At 41.2% G+C, this 24,735-nt stretch overlaps 1 protein-coding gene across 2 annotated transcripts in view; it reads left to right on the top strand.

Annotated features, from left to right (window-relative positions):
• Positions 1 to 23,954, top strand: part of PTCD2 (pentatricopeptide repeat domain 2) — a 28,065-nt gene extending 4,111 nt beyond the window's left edge. For both annotated transcript variants that reach the window (XM_032629215.1, XM_032629216.1), the window contains 8 exons: positions 1,014 to 1,143; positions 5,064 to 5,181; positions 7,862 to 7,940; positions 8,349 to 8,440; positions 10,920 to 11,033; positions 12,666 to 12,740; positions 19,332 to 19,445; positions 22,991 to 23,954. In XM_032629215.1, coding sequence (XP_032485106.1) covers positions 1,014 to 1,143; positions 5,064 to 5,181; positions 7,862 to 7,940; positions 8,349 to 8,440; positions 10,920 to 11,033; positions 12,666 to 12,740; positions 19,332 to 19,445; positions 22,991 to 23,215 — 947 coding nt within the window. In that variant the 3' untranslated portion in view covers positions 23,216 to 23,954. The remainder of the gene's footprint in view (positions 1 to 1,013; positions 1,144 to 5,063; positions 5,182 to 7,861; positions 7,941 to 8,348; positions 8,441 to 10,919; positions 11,034 to 12,665; positions 12,741 to 19,331; positions 19,446 to 22,990) is intronic.
• The last annotated feature ends 781 nt before the right edge of the window (positions 23,955 to 24,735 follow it).

Below are 24,735 nucleotides of genomic sequence, written 5' to 3'. Positions count from 1 at the left end.
AGATTGGAGGGTCCGTTGCATTAATTCAAACCTAATGGACCCTCTTTTCTTGTAAATCAAGAGCAGTGTCTGCCTCAGCTTCCCAATCTTGTGTTTTTAATGTATATTGTGCCACCCCTTTAAGCAGCATTCCTTCGGAGCTCTGGGCCTTGGAACAAATCCTGTAGACTTTCGCAGCTTCTGATACTGAGAACAGCCCTGTCTTCTGGAAAGCAGATGTTTGCTTGGTTGCTGCCTTGCATCTCACCCTACATTCTGCCAAAAATACAGTCCCTTCCTAATGCCAAGAAGCAGTGTTTCCTGTTGGTGTCTGATTGTCTCCACAGTTGGTCAGATACAAGACAAGGGACATAGACCGTGATCACCTTGAAATGATTCTATTACTAAAAGAGGGTTTGCTGCTGTTTGGAGGACTCTTTTACCCCCTGTGCAGTATGCAGTACTGTGGCATGCTTTCTAACAACTGAGTAGAGAGGGACCAGGAGGAATGAAAAAGTGGTAAAATTGAATCAAGTGAAAAAGACTTGAAGTATTCCTGAATCATGTGAGCCATCCGTTGTGGGTTGACGACATTTTCCTTTCAGTTTTCCTGCTAGGTGCCCTGCCAACTGATGGTTTGGATATCTTGGTTAGTTTTTTTTTCTCATGCGTCACCTGTAGATACAGTTCTTTGGGCTAAGCCTCTGGGACGTTAGTTCTCAAACTTTACAGTGCATAAGCATCACCCAGGTAACCAAAAATGCACATTCCTGTGCTCCTGCTCCCAGAGATTCTGTGTTGGGAAGTCTGGAGTAAGGTCTGGACCTGCGCCCTGTGACAGATTCGCTGCTTCATACACCACGTCTGACACTCTGCTCTCGAGACCAGCCAGTGACGGGAGCTGCGTGGCCGTGAGCCACCCTCAGTGGCTCTTTGCATTGTGCCAGGTTCTAGCCTCCCCTTCTCCCTGAGGTCAGCCTCCTGACGGTCTGAGACAGCCTAAGTGATGGCCACCACACTGTGCTTTCTTCCAGAAACCTATTTGAGAAACTTGGAAGAGAAACTGACCCAGAATAAGCTCATCTTGAAAGAGGAGTTGAGAACCTTACTTCATTTGTGTGAGTCCTGGGACGATGTGGAGCTGGCTAAAAATGTCATTTACAGGTGAGGCATTTCCTTAAAATCCTGCCAGCCTTCGTCTTTTCCTACTCTCTCCTTTTTCCTGAGCAATCTCATCTACCTCCAAGATTTCAGCTCTCACCTCTAAACTGGTGACTTCCCAATCTCTTGTCCAGATGCCTGCCCTGAGCTCCACCATTTATATTCATTCATTCATTCAGTTCCTACTACATGGGTTCCTACTACATGCCAGGTGCCGAAGATAGCAAAACAGATAATTCATGCCCCAGGAGATCACCAGCCTCTTCACCAAGTCCACTTACATGTTCCCAAGGTCTTCACATTCAACTTACACAGATTTCTTCCTCTTGCTGTGTTTGCTGTCACACTGACCAGTCATTCTTTCCCCCGATCTCATTTGCCCTCCTCCTGCGTCTGCTCCGCGGTGTCTCTCATCCCTAGCCTTCCTCTCTCTGTCCCCATTACCAGTGTCTTAGCTCAGGCCTCACGCCTCTCACTTGGATCACTTCGGTGGACTCCGAGCTAGCCTCCCCGCTACAGGCTTATGCCTGTTACGTTCACTGTCTCTGATCCCTTATCAGACTTCCCCATGCCAGCAGGAACTCATATGTAATCACAGTCTGCTGTTAGGAAACCGAGCAAAGGTGTCACTTGGGAGCAGGAGGGTACCAAATCAACAGCTTCCTTTCACCATTCTTTAAAGATACATTTCTATACATGAAGCTGCATTTATACTGTACATTTACAGAGAAAAATATGAGGTATTCATATATGGAATACTGGAAGAATACATACCGTAAGTTAACCATTTGAAACATTACATTTTTTGTTCGTCTAAATGTGTACTTTTCTGATTTCTCAAACTTGTCTATAAGGGACATTATTAATTTTATAATGTGAAAAAATTAATGTTATTTTTAAAAAGGAAAAGAAAAACAGAATTACGCAAATTTCATTGAAACTTTGAAAAACACGAAAAAGTAGAAAGAAGAAATACTGCATACATCACACAGTTTGCTGTTTCGATTGTCTCTTGCTGCATGACAAACCACACCAGAACTTAGGGACTTAAAATGATGACTGATTATTATTTCTCATAACTCTGTTGGTCAGGAACTGAGGCTGGTCTCAGCTGGGTAGTTCTTATTGTTATCAGCTGAAGTCACCTGCACACCTGCAGTCAGCTTGGTAGGCTGAGCCGGGAGGTCCCAGAAGGCTTCGCTTGCATTTCTGAAGCCTCAGTGCCCCTGCATGCAGCCCCTCCCCCCGCTGGTAGAATCTCACTGCTCACGAGTCCAGCCTGAGCTGCACTAGCGCACAGCACACGTGGAAGCTGCAGGCCTTGTGGAGCTGCCGAGGATTGGCACGTCTTCACTCCCGTCCCATTCTCTTGGTCAGGGCGAGTTAGCGGCCAGTCCCGATCCACGGGGACGGGAAAGGATTCCATCTCTGGAAGGACGGAGCCGCATGTACATACAGGGAGGAATGATGGCGGCCAACTTTGGGGCCTGTCTACCACATCCAAGAAACCACTGTTAATATTCTGATATATTTTCTCATTGATTTTTTTTCATGCAAAGATTTTGAGGTTTAGGTGGGGTTTATTTTACATAGTTGTAGTTATTCACTGTGTATATAAAATGATATTTTCTTGTTTTCTAATTAGCATTGTAGCATAAATGTTTTTGCCTGTTAATACTCTAGGAATCATATTTTAATGGCTATACACTGTTTGATTATAGGTTAGGTATTTTAATTAACTGTGCCCCTATTGTTGAACATCTAAATTATTTCTAATTTTTCACCAGGATAAATAATGCCATGATGAGCAAACTCTATGCATAAAATTTATTCTTTATTTCCTTTTGGGGATCGGAGGGCATGCACCTTTTAAAGCTTGTCAGTACAGACTGCCAGATTATTTTCCAAAAGGGATTATGCTAATTCACAGTCACACTATATCTGCAAACCTAAACCTGCTATTTCAGTTTCATACAGTTGAATCATTTGAGACCCTCTGGCTCGTTTTACTCTCAGTTTTCTTTTTACTACCCAAAGCTATCAGATGTTTACAAGAGTAACAAAACAGGATAACATTCTAAATGCTCCTTCCACTCTTATTTTTGTCATAAACATTCAAAGTATGACTCATAATCCCTTTATTGATGCTAATACTTTCTGCCTGGTTGCTGTCCTTTCCCTCTACTTGTGGACAGCTGGACAAGCTGTGGGGGGTGGCCGATCCTCGGCCTAACCAACCTATTCTCTCTCTTCCTGAGACAGGCGACCCCCCGTTGGGGAAAAAGAGCAACGAGCCAGAACATAAGCTCTTTATTGAGCCAAAAATGGGGAACAACTGAATCTCCTCATAGTCTGGACCACATGCTGTTGTTTGGTTTATAGAAGGGTTTTAGAGCCTCTAACTTGAATGTTTCTTGTCAAGAAGAGGTGATATTAACTATCTCTGTGACTTTCTAGCACTTTTATTAGTGTGAGTGTCATTTAGGTTAGGAAATTTTTCATTTTTGTTTTTAATCTGGCACACATTTCTCTTGAGATTATTTACTGAAATACTTTGATTTTTAAAGATGTTCTCCTCAGCATGCCTTACATTGTATAAGAGGGAGCATATGTCTAAGGCTTACTGTGTGCCAGGCATATCATCTCATTTGATCCTCACAAAAACTCTCTGAGTTGAGTTCTTTTCTTATCTCCATTTTACAGATGAGGAAACTGAGGTACAGAGTCATTAATTAATTTGCTCATGGTTACACAGTTAGTAAAACAGCTGGGATTTGAACTGTCATTTTGGAATCAGAGTCTAAAAATCCTTAATCACAACACTATATTTGCCTTTTAATAACTTAATTATTTCTTCTTTCCTCCAGCTTTATTGAGGTATAATTAACAAATAAAAATTGAATATCTTTAAGGTATACAACTTGATATTTTGATATAATAAGTTAATTCATAACTGTTGTAAATGAAGCAATGAATATTTTTTGTAACTTTTATAACTGGATTATGAAATGTATCTTTAAAAGTACACTCATCATTCTTTTTGGCAGTATATATGTTTAAAATAGACTATCCATATGCTATTATGACTTTCCTCAGTGATTTTAGCAGAAGGTAAAAGAATATTCTGTTCTTTAAAATCAGAGCTTCCTAAAATCTGATTTACATGCAATCATGAGGTATTTGTTTTGTCACCAGATTGTCTTCTTGGTGTCTAAAGCAGGAAGAGTTGGTTATTGAAAGGAAATTTATGGGCGCGATTTTCAGTTCTGCAGTTCTAACTGGCAGACTGGCTGCTTGTAGAAATCCCAAGCCACATACATATAAAACATCACTGTCTTTGAAACTAACCTTTTTCTAAAACTAAAATTTCAAAGCTGCATTTAATTTGTTTGGCTAGGTGATTGTAGTTCACATATACTTTTCCCTTAGCCAGGAAAAACAGAGAAATTGGTCTCAATTGTAAAATGCCCCTATTGGTCGTTTGCCATCCCATATGAGGATAAAGCCAGACTTGAGGGGGACACAGCATCACCCCACTCCTTTCCTTGCTCTTCTCCAGGAGCATGGAAGGAGACAGTCCATCCTGCTGGGCTTACAGATACAAGACCCCTGCTATTCCCTGACATATGCTCACATTCAGTCCTAGCAGGTTGTTGGTAAATTGAGATGATTACAATCTGCATTGTTACTTTCTTTTATTTCAGAGTATGTGGGCCTCTAACGACCTTGTTTGTTTATTTAAGTGCCTAGTATACTTCTGCTTGCCAGGATTCTTCTGGTCATCTTTAATTCTGCACTTTCCCCTCCATACTATGAGAGGACCTCATTCTTTGCTGTGTCCCCAGCACCTAGTAGAGTGCATGCCACGGTCTGTCTTTCCTCAGGTCCCACTGTTTGGCTCATTGAATTATTTTGCTTACCAGGTACCATGCAGAGAACAGGAATATCACTTTGGGGGAGTACAAGTTTGGACCACTTTTCATGAGGTTGTGCTACGAGTTGGATCTCGAGGAATCTGCAGTGGAGCTCATCAAAGACCAGGTTACTGTCTCCCGATTGCCTTCCCTGCCATGGTGACTTCCTTGCGCTGAGGATGGGGTGTTTTCGGTGATGTTAGGAAGGGCAGCTCTTCTATACACATTATTCCTGGGTTCGATTTTCAGAGGAAAAGCTGCTGGGTTGAGGGAATGAGCTCTTCCCTGGATTTTTAAGGTTTCCTTGGAGTCACTGCCTACGAAGAGGCGTAGGTCTCTTTATACAGAGGTGTGGAAGAGGTGTAAGTACAGATTACAAGGTTATCTACCTACCTTGGATGTGTGTCCACCTGGGACTGACATCTTCTCTTTTGAGGAGCTTTTAGTGGGGGCTAGTTTGAGGCAGGCTGCCATTTTAAGACTGCTTTTCCTATTCTTCACCTGTGCCTCTCTCCAGTTTTCGTATTTTTACTTCTGGTTGAAGGCTATGTTGTAAAGTGCTTTTCTGTTTTCAGAATTTCTGCTTTTCACATATTCTGATTTTATTTTCCTAAAAGCAAAAGTAACAATGATTGGTTTTGTAATCATTCATTGAATATTTACCAAGTTCGCAGCATCATGCGTAAGCATTATACATGTTTCATTTCCTTTGTTTCCCACAATAGCCCTGGCGAGGTAGGTACTATTATTATTTCCATTTGACAGATGAGGAAACGGGGACTCAGAGACATTATAAATTCATCCATGGTCAGAAACATTTATTAAATTTGGGGGCCAGGGCTGGCCCCCGGGACATTTTAATATTTTTAAGAATCTCCGTAAGTAAGTTGTCCTTTTGCCTCTTACTTTTTTTCATATAAAGTGTTGTATCCATGGAGGAACTGTTAACTTTCACCTTGCCCCTCTATTAAGGACCCTGGGTATTAGAAAGATGACCATAATATATTAGTAAGCAGAGAAAAGGTGGTTTCAGAACAGTATGGATTAGTTTGAGCCTATTTTTTCCTAAAAGAAGAAATATACATACATATTTACATTATAGCATATATGTTTTAAAAATCTAGAAGGATGTACACTAAACTACTGCTTATCTTCAGGGGGTAGAATTAGAGGAAATCCTCACTTTTTACTGTATATACTTTTGTATTGTTTGACTATTTTGTAATAAGCATATGTTAATGTTGTAATTAAAAGAAAACAAACGTTTCATTGTAATAAATCATAGCCATGAGTATAATGATAAAAAGAAACAAAAAGAAAGAAAATGAGGGTAAAGGTTTTTGTTTTTTGGGTTTTTTTGACCTACCTGAGCATGAAGCATTCATGTATGTATATGTTTCCTGGAGTTGTAGAATAAACTGAATTAGAGTCAAGTGCCATAAAGCCTAATCCTGCTTCCACCTTACCTTGTCGTGTCCCCTGCCCAGAACCCTGAAGTGCTGCCAGTATGGTAGCCACTACCCCCATGTACCCTTGGAGGCCTTGGACTGCGGCTAGTTCAGATTTACATGGGCTGTAGTGTAAAATACATGATGGATTTTAAATACCTGGCACAAAAAGGAGAATGTAAAGTATCTTATTAATAATGTTTTATATTGATTACATGTTGAAATTTTGGATTTCGTGGGTTAAGTAACATATTATTGAAACTGATTTCACATCTTTCTTTTTACTTTTTTTAATGAAACTACTTGAAAATTTAGAGTCACATACGTGGCTCACACTTGAGGCTTGCAATCTCTCCCTGTGGACGGGGCTGCTCTGGTGGCTTCCCATCCCACTTCACATAGAACTCAGACCCCTGACCATGCCCTCAAGGTCCCGTTGTGGTACTTCATGTCCTGCCACTCTCCCTCTCACTCCACTCTGGACCTTCTGGTTTTCTCTCAGACAACCAGGCCCGTGGCCTCAGTGCTCTACATCTGCATCACTTCATTGAGGTCTCCTCTTCTCAGAGAGCCTTCCCTGACCAGCTTCCATCATCTTCTCTGTTCCCTTTATCCCGTTTCATTGTTCTTCATAGCCCTTATTGATACTTGAAATTATATTTTTATTTTTTCCGCTTGTTTTATTCACTTGTTCATTGTCTCCTCTGCCAGAATTTAAGCTCCCCTAGATTATAAGCCCTACTAGAGTTTAGGGCAGGGCCATTGTCTTGTTCATCATTTCTTTATTCTTAACACCTAGAACAGGGTCTGCCTAATAGGGTCTCAAAAAAAAATAACAGACTTGCACAAGACATTTAATGGTGTATTTGAATAGCATGTGTCACATTATCATCCCATTAAAAATGATGAGAACCACTGTTGTAGTGAGTTATTTCAAAAAGTGAATAATCAACTATTATTCATTTGCCAAGAGAGGATCATAGTTGTGTAAGCCTCTCCCACCTTAGCCCTCAAGCATACTTATAGCTGCCACTTCGTGTTAATATTCTGCACCCAGGTTCCAAGACAACCCCCAGGAGGGCTAACCGGCTTGCTTCTTTTCTTCTAAGCTTGGCAGAGCCCATTGCATAAAGACGTCCTTCACTGGATTTCTGAAACCTAGAGATCTCTTGCCGTATCTTTTGCCTCTTGTTCACTGTGCCCGTTGCTAAAGTCATGACCCCAAAAGAGTGGGCACCATTTAAATTTTTTTGCTAAATGAATAAAATATGTAGACAGTCCTAGACAGAGAAGATGTAGTATAAGTACTCCCTTAATAGTTTTACCTTTTAACCAAACTATATTGTTTTTCTTCATTAGCATTTACGAGGTTTCTTCTCAGACTCCACATCATTCAATATTTTGATGGATATGTTGTTTATCAAAGGTAAATATAAAAGTAAGTATCACAATTTATGTTTGCTGAAAAACAATGGACTATGTAAAATTAGGAAAAACAATGGACTATGTAAAAATGGTCTTTATATTCCTGATGAGTGGCTGAATTATGGAGACCCCATTCTTTAAGTGTGAAAACATTATTGCATCACATCATGACTTAAACACCCCAGATTTTACTTATGCTGTAGTTATAATAGGTTTTAAAATACTAGTTCTTCCTGTATGACCTGATAGTTTATTTTGAAATTTAGTTAATTGATAAATGACTTCAAAAGTTTTTATTGTGCTGAAGTGTACTTTTCAGTAGATGGAGCTAAACAGATTGAACTCTGGGAATCAATAGTAGAGGACTCTGAACTCACTTGAATGCATTTAACACTGCCGGCCCACTCCTGGCTTTTGACAGGTGCATTGGAAGTACTGATTGAGATGAAAAACCAAGATGTGAAGTTCAACAAAGATACTTACATCCTTGCTTTTGCAGTTTGCTACAAACTGGTAAGACTATCTTCCCTAAACTTTTAGAGCACTTTGGGTAATGTTTGATAGAGGATTTATTATTTTTTTTCTCTACAAATAAAATTCAGTTCCCCTGAAGTCTGTTTTCCATCTGGTGCAGATATTTCCATTTTAAATATGTTCATTTTTAGAAAACCCAAGTTAGCCATGTCAGACAGTTTTATCATGGGAAAAGCAATTTTATCATCTTTCCATCTTTTCTGGCATTTGTGTAGATAATGAGAACAAGAAACAGCATGCTGGGTTCAAACTCTGCTTTACAGGCCTCTTTCTCTTGCTGGACCTCACCAGACCAGTCTTCTCTGTGGCCCTCTCCCATGGAAGTCTTAGCATCCTTCACTGGTGAACTCAAGGGCTACTTTGTCCTCATCTGTGAATTCTTCTGTGATCACCTAAGTTGGAAGTGTTCTCTCTGTCCTTCAGTATCCCTTGATTGTGATCTATTTGTATTCACAGACATGGCACTTATAACACTGCCTGATCTACTAAGTGGATGCACATTTCATCCTCCCCACCAGAGGGTAAACTCCTTGAGGCATCTTTATTTGCCAGCACCTAACAGTGCCTGGTTCACAAGTGATCTTTAATAAACGTATGTGACATTAAAATGAGTTCTTTGAGAATAGAGAGCATGACTTATAAATCCCTGTTTTATTACTCTATCAGGATTGTTTCTTGCACATAGACTGTTTCTTTATTACTTATTGAATGCATAAATGGTAACTGAAATAGTACAGTGACCAAGATTCCATGCATTACTGTACACGTTCATGCCGTTTTAACACTGGAAACTTAACAAAACCTTTTTATACTGAAAATGAAGGAACACTAAGTAAGGTAGAACGTGGCTATTGAAAAATTTCCCTGAAAAGCCTAGTGATACCAATTTTCCAAAACAAGAGGGGCAGTTGGGTTACAGGGGGAAGAAACCAACTTGGAAATTGAGAAATGTGGAGTCTAGTCTCAACTTTAACATGAACTGGCTTTGAAGTGGTCACTTACCTCATTTGTGAAATGAAGCATTTGGATTCAGGAGCCAGCAAGCTTTTTCTATAAAAGGCCAGATAGTTAATATTTTAGGCTTTGGGGGCCACTTATGGTCCTAGGCACATCTTTGTTTTTACAAATCTTTAAAAATCTAACAACCATTTTTAGCCATAGGCTGGCTTTGGCCCCAGGGTCGTAGTTTGCTGACCGCTGGATTACTAGATGATCCTTTCCAATCCTGCCACTTTATGATTCTGTGAACAGAGGCCAACATGACACACACTTGAGCATTGGTTCTTCAGCACTGTGATACACAGTTTCCTGACCTTCTTAGAGATGTCTCCCTGAGCATATACTGAAGTGGAGAGAATTTAACTCTACTACTTACAAAGGGCCAGAGGACTTTTCTCCCCTATATCAGGGGTCCCTGACCCCCAGGCTGCGGACTGGTGGCAGTCCGCAGCCTGTTAGGAACCGGGCCGCACAGCAGGAGGTGAGCGGTGGGCAAACAAGCAAAGCTTCACCTGCTGCTCCCCACCGCTCCCCACCGCTCCCCATTGCTCACATTACCGCCTGACCCATCCCCACCCCCACCCCCAGCTCCGTGGAACAGCTGTCTTCCACGAAACCTGTCCCTGGTGCCAAAAAGGGTGGGGACCGCTGCCCTATATTGTGTTCAAGAATAACTTGTTTCACTCAGTGGAGACTGGAGTTGAAAAATTGAACTGGTCAGCTGTTACAAATTCCAAGCCAATCCTGGGAACCATCCCCTCTCATTAAATTCAGGTTTTCCTTTAGTATTTGAGTAACGAATCACGCCATGACAGACAGATACAGAACTAATGCTGCTCTCGTAAACCTAACCCACCTACAACATAGATAAAGGAAGAGAATTCTGTCTTACTGCTGCTGTCTGCTACTTTGTATATCACTCATCTTCCTGGTGTGTGTGGTTTTTTTTGTTGGTTTTTGTTTTAAGGTATCTGGTTTTATGGGATTCTTTCATGATTTCCATTCAGGTATGTTTTCAAATATTTGACTTAACACAGATATTTTCAGATGGGAAACCCCCTAAGGAAAAGTTCTGTGGTGTTGCTAAGCTTTACTCTTATCATTTAATAAACGGTAGTAGCACACTGACTCTTCACACGTGTATGTTATGGTACCTATGTCTTGAAACCAGCCTGCCTGGATGAAAAGAGACCTGTATGTTTGTGGGTAAAGCTGCCCCAAGTCAGAAAACCGACAAAGAGCTAAAAATAAAGTTCATTTAAGATTTGAGCTGCTAATATATAGATAACTGAGTCTATTTGCACATAGTCTCTATATGGAACTTAATCTTTTAAGCGGCTTGAGATAGGCTCCAGGAAATTCTTCCAAAAGGAAATCTGAAACACTGGGCACCATTAATCATCTTATTAACCTAAAGGTTTGTGACATTTATTTATTGAGCAATCCTGTCTTCCCGCAGAATAGCCCTGAATCTTTTACAATCTGTACCACGTTAAGAGAAGAAGCCCTCATCAAGGGAGAAATCCTCTGCAGGAGAGCATCCTGTTTTGCAGTGGCATTAGCTCTGAACCAGGTAAGGCTTTGGGGTGCACGTAAGTGAATTAGGAGTAGGCACGACTTTACTACTTTCATTTGTTCTTGCTTTTATTTTATCTTTTTTCCTCTGACTCTGTCATAAAGAAAAAGTCCCCATAAAGAGACCAATGCCTTTGGTGCCATGGCAACCTACATCTATACCTCTGCCTCCAAAGAATGTTTTCATTTACAGTTGAGGGCCTAACATGCACTGCTGTTTACACGGGGCTGGCCAGGATCCTATGGAAAATCAATGAGGGAGGCTGTACTCAGAGAAATTTCTCAAATAATTAAAGTGGAAATTTCAAGTGATTCGTTTACCAAGTAACGTGCTCAGGGAATGGTTTTAATTTAAGGCTCTCCAAAGTGTGTTCTAGTAAATTCCTCAGGGGAACAGTACTCCTTGAGTTCTTGGTATTTAAAATTATTTGCCCTTTTTTTTTTCTAAAAACCTGAACTACAGTTTGGCCAGATATAAAATTGTGAGGTGATATTTGCTTTACTTGAGGTTTTCTTTGGCATTGTTTTTCTGTCTTCTAGTATGGAATGTTGCTATGGAGAAATCTGAGGCCTGCCTGAATTTTTTTTTTTTTCCACTTCTGAGTGACTTGATCTTGTTAGTTTTTCTCTTTTCTGTCCCTTATATCCATGGAAACATTTTTCCTTTGGGAGTTCTTCATCAGCCAGTTCTTTTCTTTTCTTTTTTTTTTTTTTTCTTGCTGTAATCCTTTTTTTCTTTTTTCCTCATAATGTCTTTATATAGTTTACATGCTGGTTCTTTTTTGGTTATTCATCATTGAAAGATGCTTAGACCAGCCACTTGCAGAAGATTCATGTCAGAAGAGAATAGCGCCGTGTTGCCACGTTCTAGGCTAGCAGGAATTTTCTTTATATCTGAGTTTTGTCTACAAATATTCATTGGCTCTATTTCTTCCTGGCCAATGGGAGTAGGCATGTAGGTGATTTTCAGTGAAAAGTCTCTTCTCTGATGCTGCTATAAGTGACATATTGTTTCCTGCAAGTATGGCTGATCTGTGTAAATTCTTGATTAGTCTCACCTCTGCCACCAAAAGGATCCAAAGACCTCATTACTAGTTCTAAACTCTATTATCATCATTGTAAACAGGAATTTAGTACTTCAGGCTGTGCCCTCACCTTTGAGAACTACTTTGTGCACTCCTTCTGAGATATGCAGCAATGTCCTCCTCTTACTGCTTTGTCTGGAACTCGCGTATGCTCCATCTCCAGTGTTTTTGGCAATGCAGATTTCTTCTGTGGTTTGAGGTTTCTGCTATGTTCTAATTATGTCAAAGATGGGTGTGCATTTCTATTTCTCAACCTTGTTTTTTTTTGAAAGCTCATTCCAGTGAGAGAAGGGGAAATGCCAACTTTATGCCCCCATCTTAGAACGTGGAACTCAGGCAGGTTGTTAAAACATTCAGTAATATGCCACTGTAGGAAACACTTTATAGAATGTCCATTTTTGATTACCAAAAAACTTTTTTTCTTTGTGTACTTCAAAACCTTGGGGCACCATGAATAGGACTATCCTGACATCTTAAATGATCTTTATGATAGCAGAGTAATGTTTATATGCCTTGGGGGTATGACTTGTTTTTCTTCCTTCTAGAACGAGCTGGCAAAAGCTATATCCATCTTTTCTCAAATCATGAAGCCAGAAAGCATAATCTGCACTAATTTAAATGTAAGTGACTTCTTTATGGTTTAAAGTAAGGCTTGAAATGTAATAAAATGAAGTCTAGATTTTTTTGTCTGTGTACAACAAATGACTTTTGATCTCCCAAGGTCTTCATCCATTATGTTCATTTATTGATCACTGTGTGAAAGTTATAATGGAGCCCTATGAGAGGAGTCAGTACGTTCTTCCAGGAGTGTATAAATAGGTGGGAAACACAGATATGCTCAGATATAAGAGGTGGCTAAATGCTGCAGGTGTAACACATGACTACAGAAAGGCTGTCAATTTAGAGAGAAGGGAGATGGACTCTGCAGTCTCTCCACTGAGACTTAGGAAGAACCTGCATGCTGATTACATCCTATCCATGGTACCTGACTCACGGAGTCAGTACACCTACGGCATAAGGTGGCATCTAACCTGGTAAGCGCTCAATAAATGCGAGCCATTTTCATTCTTACTTTGTTGCCACCTTTTCAGTGAGCAGTGAGTCGTCTGCGCCTCCTTGGGGCAATGAAAAGACTAAGAGACTCTCCTGTCATTAACGACATCACAGCCCCCACTCAGCTAGGCCCTGCTTGTATGCTGAGTACGTGTGTTGTGGGGAGTTGAAAAGAAAGCCCGTAGCGTCCAGGAACTTACAGTCTCCTGAAACATCAAGGGGTCAAGATGAACCGAAATGGGTAAACACCAGCATGACATGGACTGGGATAGCGGGTCATAGCCAGTGCGGTATTCCAGGCTGGGGAGCAAAGGGCTGGCCAGCAGGAGCTAACGGAGGAGAACTGGGGAGAAGAGTATTGTTGAGCAGTGTTCTGAAGGAGGACAGGGCTGTGGGACTGGAGGCATGGAGGTAAAAGGGCATTCTCTGTTGGGAGATTCGTTTTGCTGAGGGTTCTAGTTTACTAGTTAGTTTGCTAGTTCTCTTCCTAGTTTTGAGTCCTTAGGCAAAGTTACTTAACCTCTACCACCCCATTTTCCTTTTATCTGAAGTAGCAGTAGTAATAGTTCCATTCTTTCACTAGGAGAATTGAAAGAATAATGCATATAAAGTAGTTAGTTAACACAACACAGTTAGTGCCTGGCATGTAATCAGTGTTCAGTGATGCTTGGTAATACCAGTAGTATTTGTTTAAAATGAAATCTGTTAAATATAAAGGATTATTTATTTCTAACAAATCCTAGAACCCATGAACAGGAATTGGGCATAACTGCAAGCTCCCGTGGTTTTCATTTCTGCCCATAATTATCCTCAAACGTCACCCCCAGACCAGTGCCCAGATGACTTTCAAGAGAAGGACTAGATAAGCCTTTATGGTAAATTCTGGGCAACAATTTCCACCAAGAAGTCTGAGATAAGAATACCTTATATTTGACCTCATATTTACTTTTCAAAATGCCTACACAGGAGGGAAAGATGAGCCTAGGGAACCAGAAAGATGGAGACAGTGATAGTAGAGAACCTGGGGGGAAAAAAGGGAAAGAGGTGGGTTTGGAAGGGAAGAGACTAAATGTAAGAAAAATACCCAAAAAGAGATGTTGTAGTTGGCAAAGGGCAGGAGCCTGGAGTGGGGATGAGTGTCAAAGGTGTCAGTTAAGAACTTATCTGTAAAACCTGGTAATGGATCTGCTATAAACTGATGAATGCCACAAAAAAGGGAGGTAAGAGGTCCCAGAAATGAGTTTTTACGGCATTAATGGTGAGGCAGAGGAAGCAACAGAAAAAGACAGGGAAGGAATCGCACCAGTGGATCGAAACCCAAGAGAGCTGATAGCCCTACGTGCCATGGCCTCCCGCAGGCAGCCCCTGGCCCAAGACTGGGCACCTGAACAGAAACTGCAGGTCAGCCTGAAAAGCTCTCAGCTGATGGAGGCCAAGGTGGCGAAGGTCCAGAGTCCAAAAGTCCAGGTCATTTGAGCCAGTAAGCCAAACAGACTAGGAATCCTGGTCTTCCAGCAGACGCATATGTTATTTTTTTCTTCTTCTCAGCTTCCTACTGGATGTGGACGGCTCAGCTTCTCCAAGTATTAATATATTTATCTGCTTCTGAGAGAGTGGCCTGCAGATGCACTCATTTCATGATTGGATAGCAGTAGAATTGCTAGGATTCCAGGTGGTTCACAGCATCGGGGGGAAAGAAACACAGGAGAGTGTGTGAGAGAAATTTTATGTGGGTCATTAGTCGCTTTTCCTAGAGTTGAAATGGGCATGGGGGGATCAATAAGGGTTGATAAGAAATGGAAGAGAGTGAGATCGGCAGGGTTTCAGTTTATTTTAGCTAAGGTGCCACGCTAGATACTTACATTTGTCGGTTTATTTTATACAACACTGTCAGAACAGTACTTCTCCATATTAGACATGTGGAAAATGAAGATTCAAAGGGTAAGTAAACTACCCAGGTTCTCACAGCTAATTAAATAGCAGAGTCAAAGTTTTAACACGATCAACTCTGTTTGACTACATACAAAGCCTAGGGTTTCCCCACCACTCCAGACCTACAGAGATTAGCACTGCACGTCCTTTATCTAGGACTGGAGCTAACTGCTTCTCCGGAATGGTGAAAGGAACACAGGACGTCAAAAAACGGACCTGCTGTTAGTGCACATACTCCGTGTCCTTGAATTCAGATTCCTCGGCTATTCAGTCGTGGCAGCAGGAACAGCTCGTCCTGGGGGAGCTGGGTTGGGGGGCGGGGAGACGGCCGATCAACGTGGTCGAATGAATGGGCGTGTTTCTGGCAAGCGCTCTGTAAGGGTCCTTGAGTTGATCTTGAATATGAACCATCCCCTCCATGAACCAGGTCGCAGAATTATCCATTGTCCAGAAACTTAAAGATTGTTTAAAAATTTTCACTCAGGCAATTCTTGCAAATTTCCAATCTAAATTTCTCCTATTTCAATACAAGCCTGTTTCTTCTTCCTTCCTCGGGAATGGTGGAAAAGAGCTGTTTGCCATTCTCGGGTTTAATAATCTTTCAGATTCTGGGTCTCTGTTATTAGAGCAGGTTTTTAAAAAATAATTTAATTCCGGGCCCTAGCTTCTCCAAGGCTGAGTCATCTGCTTAGAATTCTTAAGGGCAATTTGTTAATTATTCAGAAATGGAAACCTAACAAATAGGCTGAATAGAGTCTGTTCAGTCAGTATCAGCAGAGATAAATGAAGTTCTTTTCAGATCTACTTTAAAAATTAATGCCTTACACTGAAATCTTTTCTTGCTGCCAGTTGGAATGTGAACTCACCTAATTTTCCCCTCGACTTAATCTTCTTTTCATTGAAATTGCTCCTGCTGCTGATACGACCCAGAGGGCCTGGCTCCCCATTTCCCAGCTCACGCTCGCTCCGCACCCAACTGGTTGAGCACATGATCTCATTGAATTCTAATCATTTCTCTAGAAATCTAGACCCATTCTGGAATTGAATTACCTTACAGGGGAATTGACAAGTGGTGAGTTTCACTGCTTTTTTATCATTTATTTGTTAACACAGGTAAATGTTTTAATGTTTGTTTCTCCTACTCACTAAGGCCACCCTAAAGTTCTAGCTCATGCTGGGCAGTTCTAGGCCACACCGGTAGGAAAGGAGACAGGACTTATTATTTCTCATAAATCCCTCTGTGGCAGCATCTCGCCTATATGTTTAAGAATTGCATTTGGCTGGAAGCTATGCAGACTCTAAAAATACCAGAGTCTATACAAATTAGAGGATTTCTTTTTCTTCCAAGTAGAAAACAAGAGGTGGTCGGTCTAGGTCTGGTATGGCATTCCGTGGTGTCATCAGGGACCTGGCCTCTTGTATTTCCATACCACTGTCCTAAGCACGTGACTTCTATCCATTACATCTACTCCAGCAAGAAGGAGGAGAATGCAGGAGGACAAAGAAGTTGGTCCCTTTTAAGAATGCTTTCCCAAACGTCTCCCCCAACAACTTGTACTTACACGTTAATGGCGAGAGCTTAATCCCATGACCACATCTATTTGCAGACAGACCTGAGAAATACAGTTTCTGAGTTCCGTACATGACAGCATCAGTTAAAGTTAGGAGCTCTGTTATCAAAACAAAGAAGGGAAATGTGGATATTGGTTAGAAAATTAGCAGTCTCTACCACACTGTGCTATTCTACTTCAGATATAGCAAACTTGCAAAGAAATGCAGAGATGTCTGCATGTTCAGGGCCTCTGTTCCCTTTTTTGGCCAAAGGTGTCCAGTGACACATTTCTTGAGGTCTCAGAAAATCAGAAGGGTGGGAAGTATGTGTTCTTTGACTAGTTTTTCTTAACTAAAAGTCCCCCTGCTCCTTGCTAATTCAATTTTCCTAGGCTTTTGTTTGAAATCTGTAAGATTGAAGCAATGCACTGTGCCCTGATTTAGCTTTCTTAATTGTACTCTGAGACTTCAGTTTGAGACAAGCTCCTAGCTTTAAATTTTTTCTTTGCCTTTCATCAGTAACTGCCTCATCTATGTTGACCTTCAGCAGTATAGTTCCAGGTATTGAACCTTACTCTTGAAATCCCCACTGAATCAGGGTTAGTTGCTGGAGGCAGGAGAGAAACTGGGAAAAATTAGGAAGAAAAGTAGAAATCTTTCAGAAGCACATCATTAATAGTTTCTAGCATGAGCTCCAAGAGGTTTATCCCTGTAAATTGCTAGGGGACCTACACTCCCTTTCTCATTTCTCATTGTTGAGGGTCTGCTCGGTGCCAGGCACTGCAGATGTGGCATCAATGAGGTAGACTTCTCCTTGCCCTTGATAGGACAGACCACTGCCAACCAAATTGGGATTGGTTTTTACTAACAAAACTGTTAAGAACTATTAAGACTTGGAGATTTTACCCCACTTCTGAGCTAACGAGTTAACCTGCCACAGTTTTGTGGATGCTGGTAGAGAACACAAGACACCGAGAGAAGAAGGACAGTTTATTACTCACAGCAATAGCTGTAGCCAGCGGATTAGCATTTTTGCAGCAGTTTCTCAAGCCCAGTTCCCACAGAGCGACATGAAGAGGTCTATATGCTTCTTGCACACACGGGATTATATTTTAAGAGAGGAACTGTGAACTTGGGGAACCCCAATCTCTTAAATTGGACAGTAAGCATACCTGCCCTCTGCTTTGGATGAGACACTGTCTGTCTTCCCAGGCTGCCGGCTGTACAAACATCCTTGAAAATACAGTCGGGACTAAAGACAGTCAGTGCTTCTGCCTGACTGTGAGAGACCCACGGAATGTTCTCTCCCTACAAACGGTTTTGCCTGTGCTCTAGAACTCAACTTAGATCAGGGCTTTTGGAGTTAGGCTACTTGGGCCATTTCATTCTGTTCTTCAGGACCAAAGATAACCCCTCATCCCGATCACCTGCTCAACAAACATACAATGTTATAAAATGGACTATTAAGAGAACTTAGTTGCTTTGGTATAAGAAAGAAATATCTCTCCCAGAAAAACTATCTTTCCTAAAGATCAAGAGGCTTAAAAATGTTTACACCCTTCGATTTTGTAATTTCACTTCTGGGAATCAAGTCTAAGAAAGTAATAGTTTTTTAAAATGTATGACATTTATTGATATAATAAAGTATGGTATGGCTTTATTTGATTTATATGATGGATTGCTATGCATTCATCATTAAAAATGAGGTTTTATTTTTTCCTAAAACTTCTTGATGCTATGAGAAAATGTTCACTTTATAATAATTGACCAAAAAGCAGAATCAAATTGGGGGGTGGGGGGGATTAATATATTTGGAAGATAATACATGAGCTTGTAAACAATGGTTAACATTAGTTGGTGAATTCTGAGTTATTCTCATTTTCTTTAAACTTTGCTGTATTTTTCAAATTAGACTAGTGAACATTGGTAATTGGGGTGCGGGGGAAATGTGTTCTTTTTTTTCCTTATGTTAACTGTATCTGATGGAAGGTGGTTAGTGGTATCATTTTGAAAGCCAAGTACAAGCACCCAGTTTTGATAGCTATAGTATAAATAGGAGTGCCTCATTAAGACTTTAACCGGCTTCCACTTTATACTTGAACAATCTGTATGCCTGCAGTTTCCTAACCAAAAAAATTAAAAGATAAAGGTATCTTTTGACCCAGAGCCAGTCTTATGAGATTGTCTGATTGTCATATCCTCTGAATCTAGAGGAAGTAGGGAAGAATCTAATAGTAATGTTTGTTGAGGACCTCCTGCGTGCTGATATTTCATTTAATGTTCACAGTAATTCACAATGTGAGATGTAAAGGTATTTTCCTCATTTCACAAATAAAGATACTGAAAGAGATTAAATACCTGGCCAGAGTCACTTGGCTGTAATTGCCAGTGCCAAGACTCTGACCCAAGTATGGCAGACTCCAAAATCCATGTTCTCTCCATTTCTGCCTTTTAGCAAATTTTGAAGTGGTGGTGTTTTGATTAGCTGTTGGAAAGCAAGTTGTGGTTGGTGGCCGTTCATTCAAAGCACCTTTGAACTTGAGCAAGCAAATGAATTAGGAAATGGCATGAAAGCAGGGCAGATGCCTATAAATGTAGGCTTACCTCACGGGGTACACTTCTCAGTGTTGATTACTAGCTCAATCTTGTTTTTCTTGTTTCTTCTTTTTCTTCAGATTATGATCCATATCCAGTCAAACATGTTGAAAAGCCTAATAGACATACTAAAGGATGCTACAGAGGGAAATCTATCAAGATTTGTGAAAAAACATGTGTTCTCAGAAGAAGTGGTGAGTAGGCGGCTTCCACAGAAATCCTGTAAAGGTGCAAGAACACCCTTTAAACCGTCCGCTTGATACCTTAATCCTGTAGGCCACCTCTTTAAAGAGACTGTCCAATCCGGCAACCTCTCTGTTGTTCCTGTGGCTAGGTTTCTATGTGTGGGTGCAGACTTTTTTCCTCTAACACAAGAGAATTTCCTCTGAAATTCTAGGAAAACTTGTTCCTTTTACGTTGTTCTCTTCCCCACCCTGTCTTCATGGGTGTCGGCCCCCTTCTTTTCCTTATTCCTTTCTCCTTAAGCATCCAATTCCTTCTCCCCACTCCCCACTCTCAGTTGATGACCTTGCTTCCTGTTTCACAGAGGAAACAGAAGCAATTGAGGAGAACCGCTGCGGCACCAACAGCCTCCTTGTCCCTCTCTCTCTCCGCTCAGCCTTCCCTCCTGAAGCCGTGGTGACTGTAGGCACCTCTCTAGAGCCTGGGAGCCCATCCCCACCCCCAGCCGGCCCAGGGCATCAGCCCAAAAGTTGTGTCACCTTCTTTTGAACATCATCACTATTGCTCACCTTACCTGTGGATCATCCCCAAAGGCAAACAGTAGGCTATAGTATCTCTCATCTTAACAAAAAGAAAATCTCCCCTACCTAAACAAGTAAAAAGACATACTGGCCTAGAGGGGTGGGATAGGGAGGGTGGGAGGGAGGCGCAAGAGGGAGGAGATATGGGGATATGGGGTTATAACAGCAGAAACTAACACACCATTGTAAAGCAATCATACTGCAATAAAGATGTTAAAAAGAAAGACCTACTGGGTGTTTAGATAGGAAGACTCAACCTCATAAAGTCAGTTCTGCCCAAGTTAATGTGATAATGTAACATTTCAATAAAAATACCATTAGGTTTTTTTCTGTAGTTAAGGTTTAGTAGAAAGAGCAAACTATCAAGAATAGCTGGGAAAACTCTGTGAAAGAAGAGGTGCTAGACCTGCCGGATATGAAACCACATTAAAGCTTTTCTAATTAGAACTGTGGTTTTAGCTCCTGAATAGACCAACTAATGGAACCATATAAATGCTTTGCAAAATTATAAAATAAAGTTAAATAAAAATGAAGAGAAAGAAGCAATTTCTAAAAATTGAAAGCAAAATGAAACAAATGAACCTTGTGCCATACTGATGGCTTAAGCACATAAAGAGGAATTATTGTAAGTCATTCGAAATTTAGTAATTTGTACATCGCTAGTCATATATAACCTACGGGGAAAAAAGACTGTGAGGAAATCATAAATTATTGGCAGTGATCATATTGTTAGTAATGATACTGGTATAGTCATTTTGACTAACCAAGGGGCCTGTGTTCGTCCTCCCCCAGCTTTTCTCCCTTTTCCCTGGCCTTTGGTAGCACGGTCCCAGCTGGGTTCCGGCTAGCACCTGAGATGGCAGGTTGGCAGCAGAGGGCAGGTGGCAGCTCCCCGCCTCTGCCGCACTGTGGCCTTCCCAGCCCTGTCCCATTCCTCACTCCCACCTGAAGGCTGTGTAAAGGGAGCTTGTCGGGAAACTAACTGGTTATGATTAAATTTAAAGCTTTTTTCTATTTGAGGTCTTAGCTCTATGTAGGTTGTGACCGACATAGTCACAAGTGTGACCGACACTTTTGGGAGTGTGTTCAGAAAAGTAGGGGAACTAAAAACGTAAACTGGTTTGAAAGCACACGATCATGTGCATGTTTGCGCAGCACTGACACAACTTCTGCTTTCTCACTAGCACTGATGTTAATCCTTCCTTAGACCTGGCCCGTCAATATGTTACCTGAATTATGCGACCAAAGCATCCAAACTTCACACTGAAAAATACTGTTTTTATCTGATTCTCCCACCCCCCAAAGCCTATAAGGCTGATTTACTTAGAAAGCTCACCCTCTAGTTCAGTGTATCCCCTGGTTGCTGTGAGGCTACCCAGGGAACTGCTTGTTGAGAAGTGAATTGATCCCTAAAACCCCAGCAGCTTTTGAGCTAGTTCTAAATATCTTTGTAAGATTGCATGTGGAGTCTTATGTTGTAAAACTCTGCATTTTACAAATGCTCTATTTAGTGTTTACGCCACCAGTTACTGGACATGTTTAATGTGTGGTGAGAAGGTGCTGTTGTGCCCCTAGAGGAATGGTGAAAAGAACTGTGGACTTTTCTGCAGCACTGTGACGGAAACCACTCCAACGTGAACTGTTTCCTTATTGACTTCTTTTTTAAAACTTAATTAACAAACAATGTCGTACCAACTGTTTTCTGCTTCAATTGTAGGATGGTCCTAGTGATACCATGTAATAGTTATTTTTGTAGTGATTTAAGAGAACTGAGGTAGTTAAAAAAAGAAAGAAAGAAAAAAAAGAACTGAGGTAGTATCTGCAGTGAGAGCAAGGTTACCTCCAGCTTGGCTCACCTGCTTTGCTTCCTTGGAAAGCCATATGCTGCTGCATCTCACCCTGAACATGAGGACTAAACAAGCTATTCTTTATAAGAATGTTAGAAGTGTTTAAACTTTACCTGAAGGTTCAGTGGGGAGCCCTTGTTTGAAAAGAAGGTGTGCAGGTTTGTGTTATATTACACAACCTGTGTATGTGTGATAGACTCACATTCACATTCTAATTTTGAGCTCACTCATTTTTGTAGAATTAAATACCATTCGTACACTTGTGATGCTAATATTTATACCTCTGGTCTAGACCTCGCCCCCATGCCTCATGATTGTGTAGCCAATAACCTCTGGACATGTCTGCCTAGATGTTTCACAGACATCTCAATCTTGTCCAAAACAGAACTCTTGATTTTCCCTCTCCAAATCTCATCCTGCCATCTTCCCCATCTCAGTTAATGACACCCCCCATCTCCAGGTTACTAAAGCCCAAATTGCGAAGATGTCTTTGATGCCTCCCTTTTCCTCTCCCCTTCAACAATAAATCCTTTCAGTTTAATCTCCAAAATATACTTCATATATATCTACTCCATCTTTTCTATACCTTTCCCAGTCTAAACCATCACCTGCTCTCATCTGGCCTATGATGGGGGCCCCTAGATTAGTCTCCACATTCTTGTACCCTCCAGTTCTCCACTCAGCTTCTTAAATCTAAATCAGATCATGTCCCACTTTGGACCTTCTGATGGCTTTTAGAATAAATTCCAAAAAACTTACCATGAAACTAGAAAGCCCTACATCATTTGACGCTGCTTCCTGCTCTGATCGTTAAATTGGACACACTTGATTCCATGCTGTTTGACCTCCTTTCCCTGGTATGTTTCATCGTATAGTATGGGCCACTTGAACCCCCCTTTTATAGAATACCAGGGGTGATTTTTAAGTACTAATCTTGAATGTTGTTTATAGCTTATGGAATCCCTTATAGTTAGTTACACCTCTGTGTGCCCCAGTACCCTGGTTTTTACCACTTTAGGTGCACTCTTTTTTTTTTTGCATTTATATCTCTGCTTCTTGGAGGATAAAAAGAACAAGGAAGAAATCTTGCAGAGATATAACAATCTGCTCTTCTTGCTTTTTTTTCAGCTGGTCAAAGTGAGGGAAAAGGTGAAGGATGTGCCCGCTCTTCTGGCCACATTTGATGAGCTGTATGGGAAACTGCACATAAATGGCCAGGTCACCACTTACACTTTGGATGCTCTGCTCTGCCACACCCCCAGTGACAGGAAATCCCACACGGTGCTATTAAACAAGAGGACAGTCAGCCGTCGGACCTTCCAGCCGCTCAGCCAGTCCCTGTGGGCTGAGTAACCCTGAGTTCAAACCATCCGTGGGTCTGAGTTGGAGGGGGCCTGCTTCTAGTGAATTATTGGCTTCCTAAGAAATCGGGCATCGTACTCCAGTGTACAGTATACTAACACTTGGTCTCCTTAAATTTCCAAAATCATTGAGCACTGGCGTGCTGCCTTGAGACGTTCATGTGTTGTGCCACCAGGAAGATCCAGATACAGGCAAGCAGAAAGCTCGGGCTCCCGCGGGAAGGAGGCTTCCCCTTGTAAAGGGCTGAGGATGCTTGAAGGAACATGGTCACGGTCTCCAGGGGAACCCAATAAGCACTAACAGGAAGGAATCTCACTATAAGTGGCCACCTCCAGCTAATTTTCAGGGGAATAGTGGTCTGAAACCCTACTCTACCATGCTGGGAAATAGCCCAGGATTTTCTCACTGCTTCTGTCATCATTTACCTGTGACCCTAGACAAGATAATACTTGAGCCCTCAGTTTTTCATCTGTAAAATAATAGTGCCTGTGTGAATCTCCATATTGATTTGATATTTTCATTCAACGTTCAGTAGGGTCAAGTTTTCTCAAAAATAAGACAAATTAAAAGGTTCCTGAGAAAACTCGTTGTTTTCTCAGCAGAACAAACAAAACCAGAATTTAACTCTCAGAACTGATAATAAGCCAAAATTTAAATGGTTACCACTTTGGTCATGGGCAATCCACGTGCTTTTCAAAATAAATGCCAATAAAAACCACGTAACGCTCTCTGTATTCCTTAGTTTTCTATATAGGTCATAAATATTTGGTCCTATATTTCGTCTCGTTTGTTAATGATTTTCTCTTTTTCTCTTTGGATGTCTTATCTTTTATAAATATGTATGTCACGACAGCAGGTCAGAGCTTCCTCGTAAGGATCTGCCTCTTGATGGTTTGAAGGCCAGCACCTGGGGGGGTTCGTTTTGCCTTTTCTTTCTGAGGGCCCACATGATGGTGAAGCCTCCCAGCTGTCTGCCGGGAGTGCTGCAGACTCCTTATTCAGTGCTGTTTCAAAACCCGAAGATAACTCTAACTTTACTGTTATTCATAGAACCAGAAGTTCTAGAGTAGGAGGAATCTTCTAAGTCTCCTCCTCAGGTCACGGAAAATGTCCTGTCCAAATGGGTGGAGCTGAGATTAAAATCCAGATTCCTAGTCTCATTCCCTTCCCACTGCACCACATCATGTCTCCTCAGAGAAGAAACAGGAGATTCTCTTCAGAGACAGAGCACTAAGAGCTCCTTGACTTACTGTGTGGCCATGGGCTCCCCTCAATCTCCTCATCTGTTAAACAGGGATAATAGTAATACCACCTCGTGGACTTACTGTGGACAGAATGAGGTAATAAATGCAAAGCAAGCTGAACACTACCTGGCACAAAGAAAATGCTATATAAACATTAACTCTTGTTATCACTGTCAGTAGCATTCAGAGTGTTCGCCCCTAGTTGAAGAATTACATAAACAAATGAGTTCTTCCTCCTGTTCAGAAATATCAAAAGAATTTCTTTAG

The sequence above is a fragment of the Phocoena sinus genome, chromosome 3 (assembly GCF_008692025.1).
Source record: "Phocoena sinus isolate mPhoSin1 chromosome 3, mPhoSin1.pri, whole genome shotgun sequence".
NCBI lineage: Eukaryota > Metazoa > Chordata > Mammalia > Artiodactyla > Phocoenidae > Phocoena > Phocoena sinus.
The sequence above is the reverse complement of the archived record's forward strand: the minus strand, read 5'-3'. Positions and strand labels throughout refer to the sequence as shown.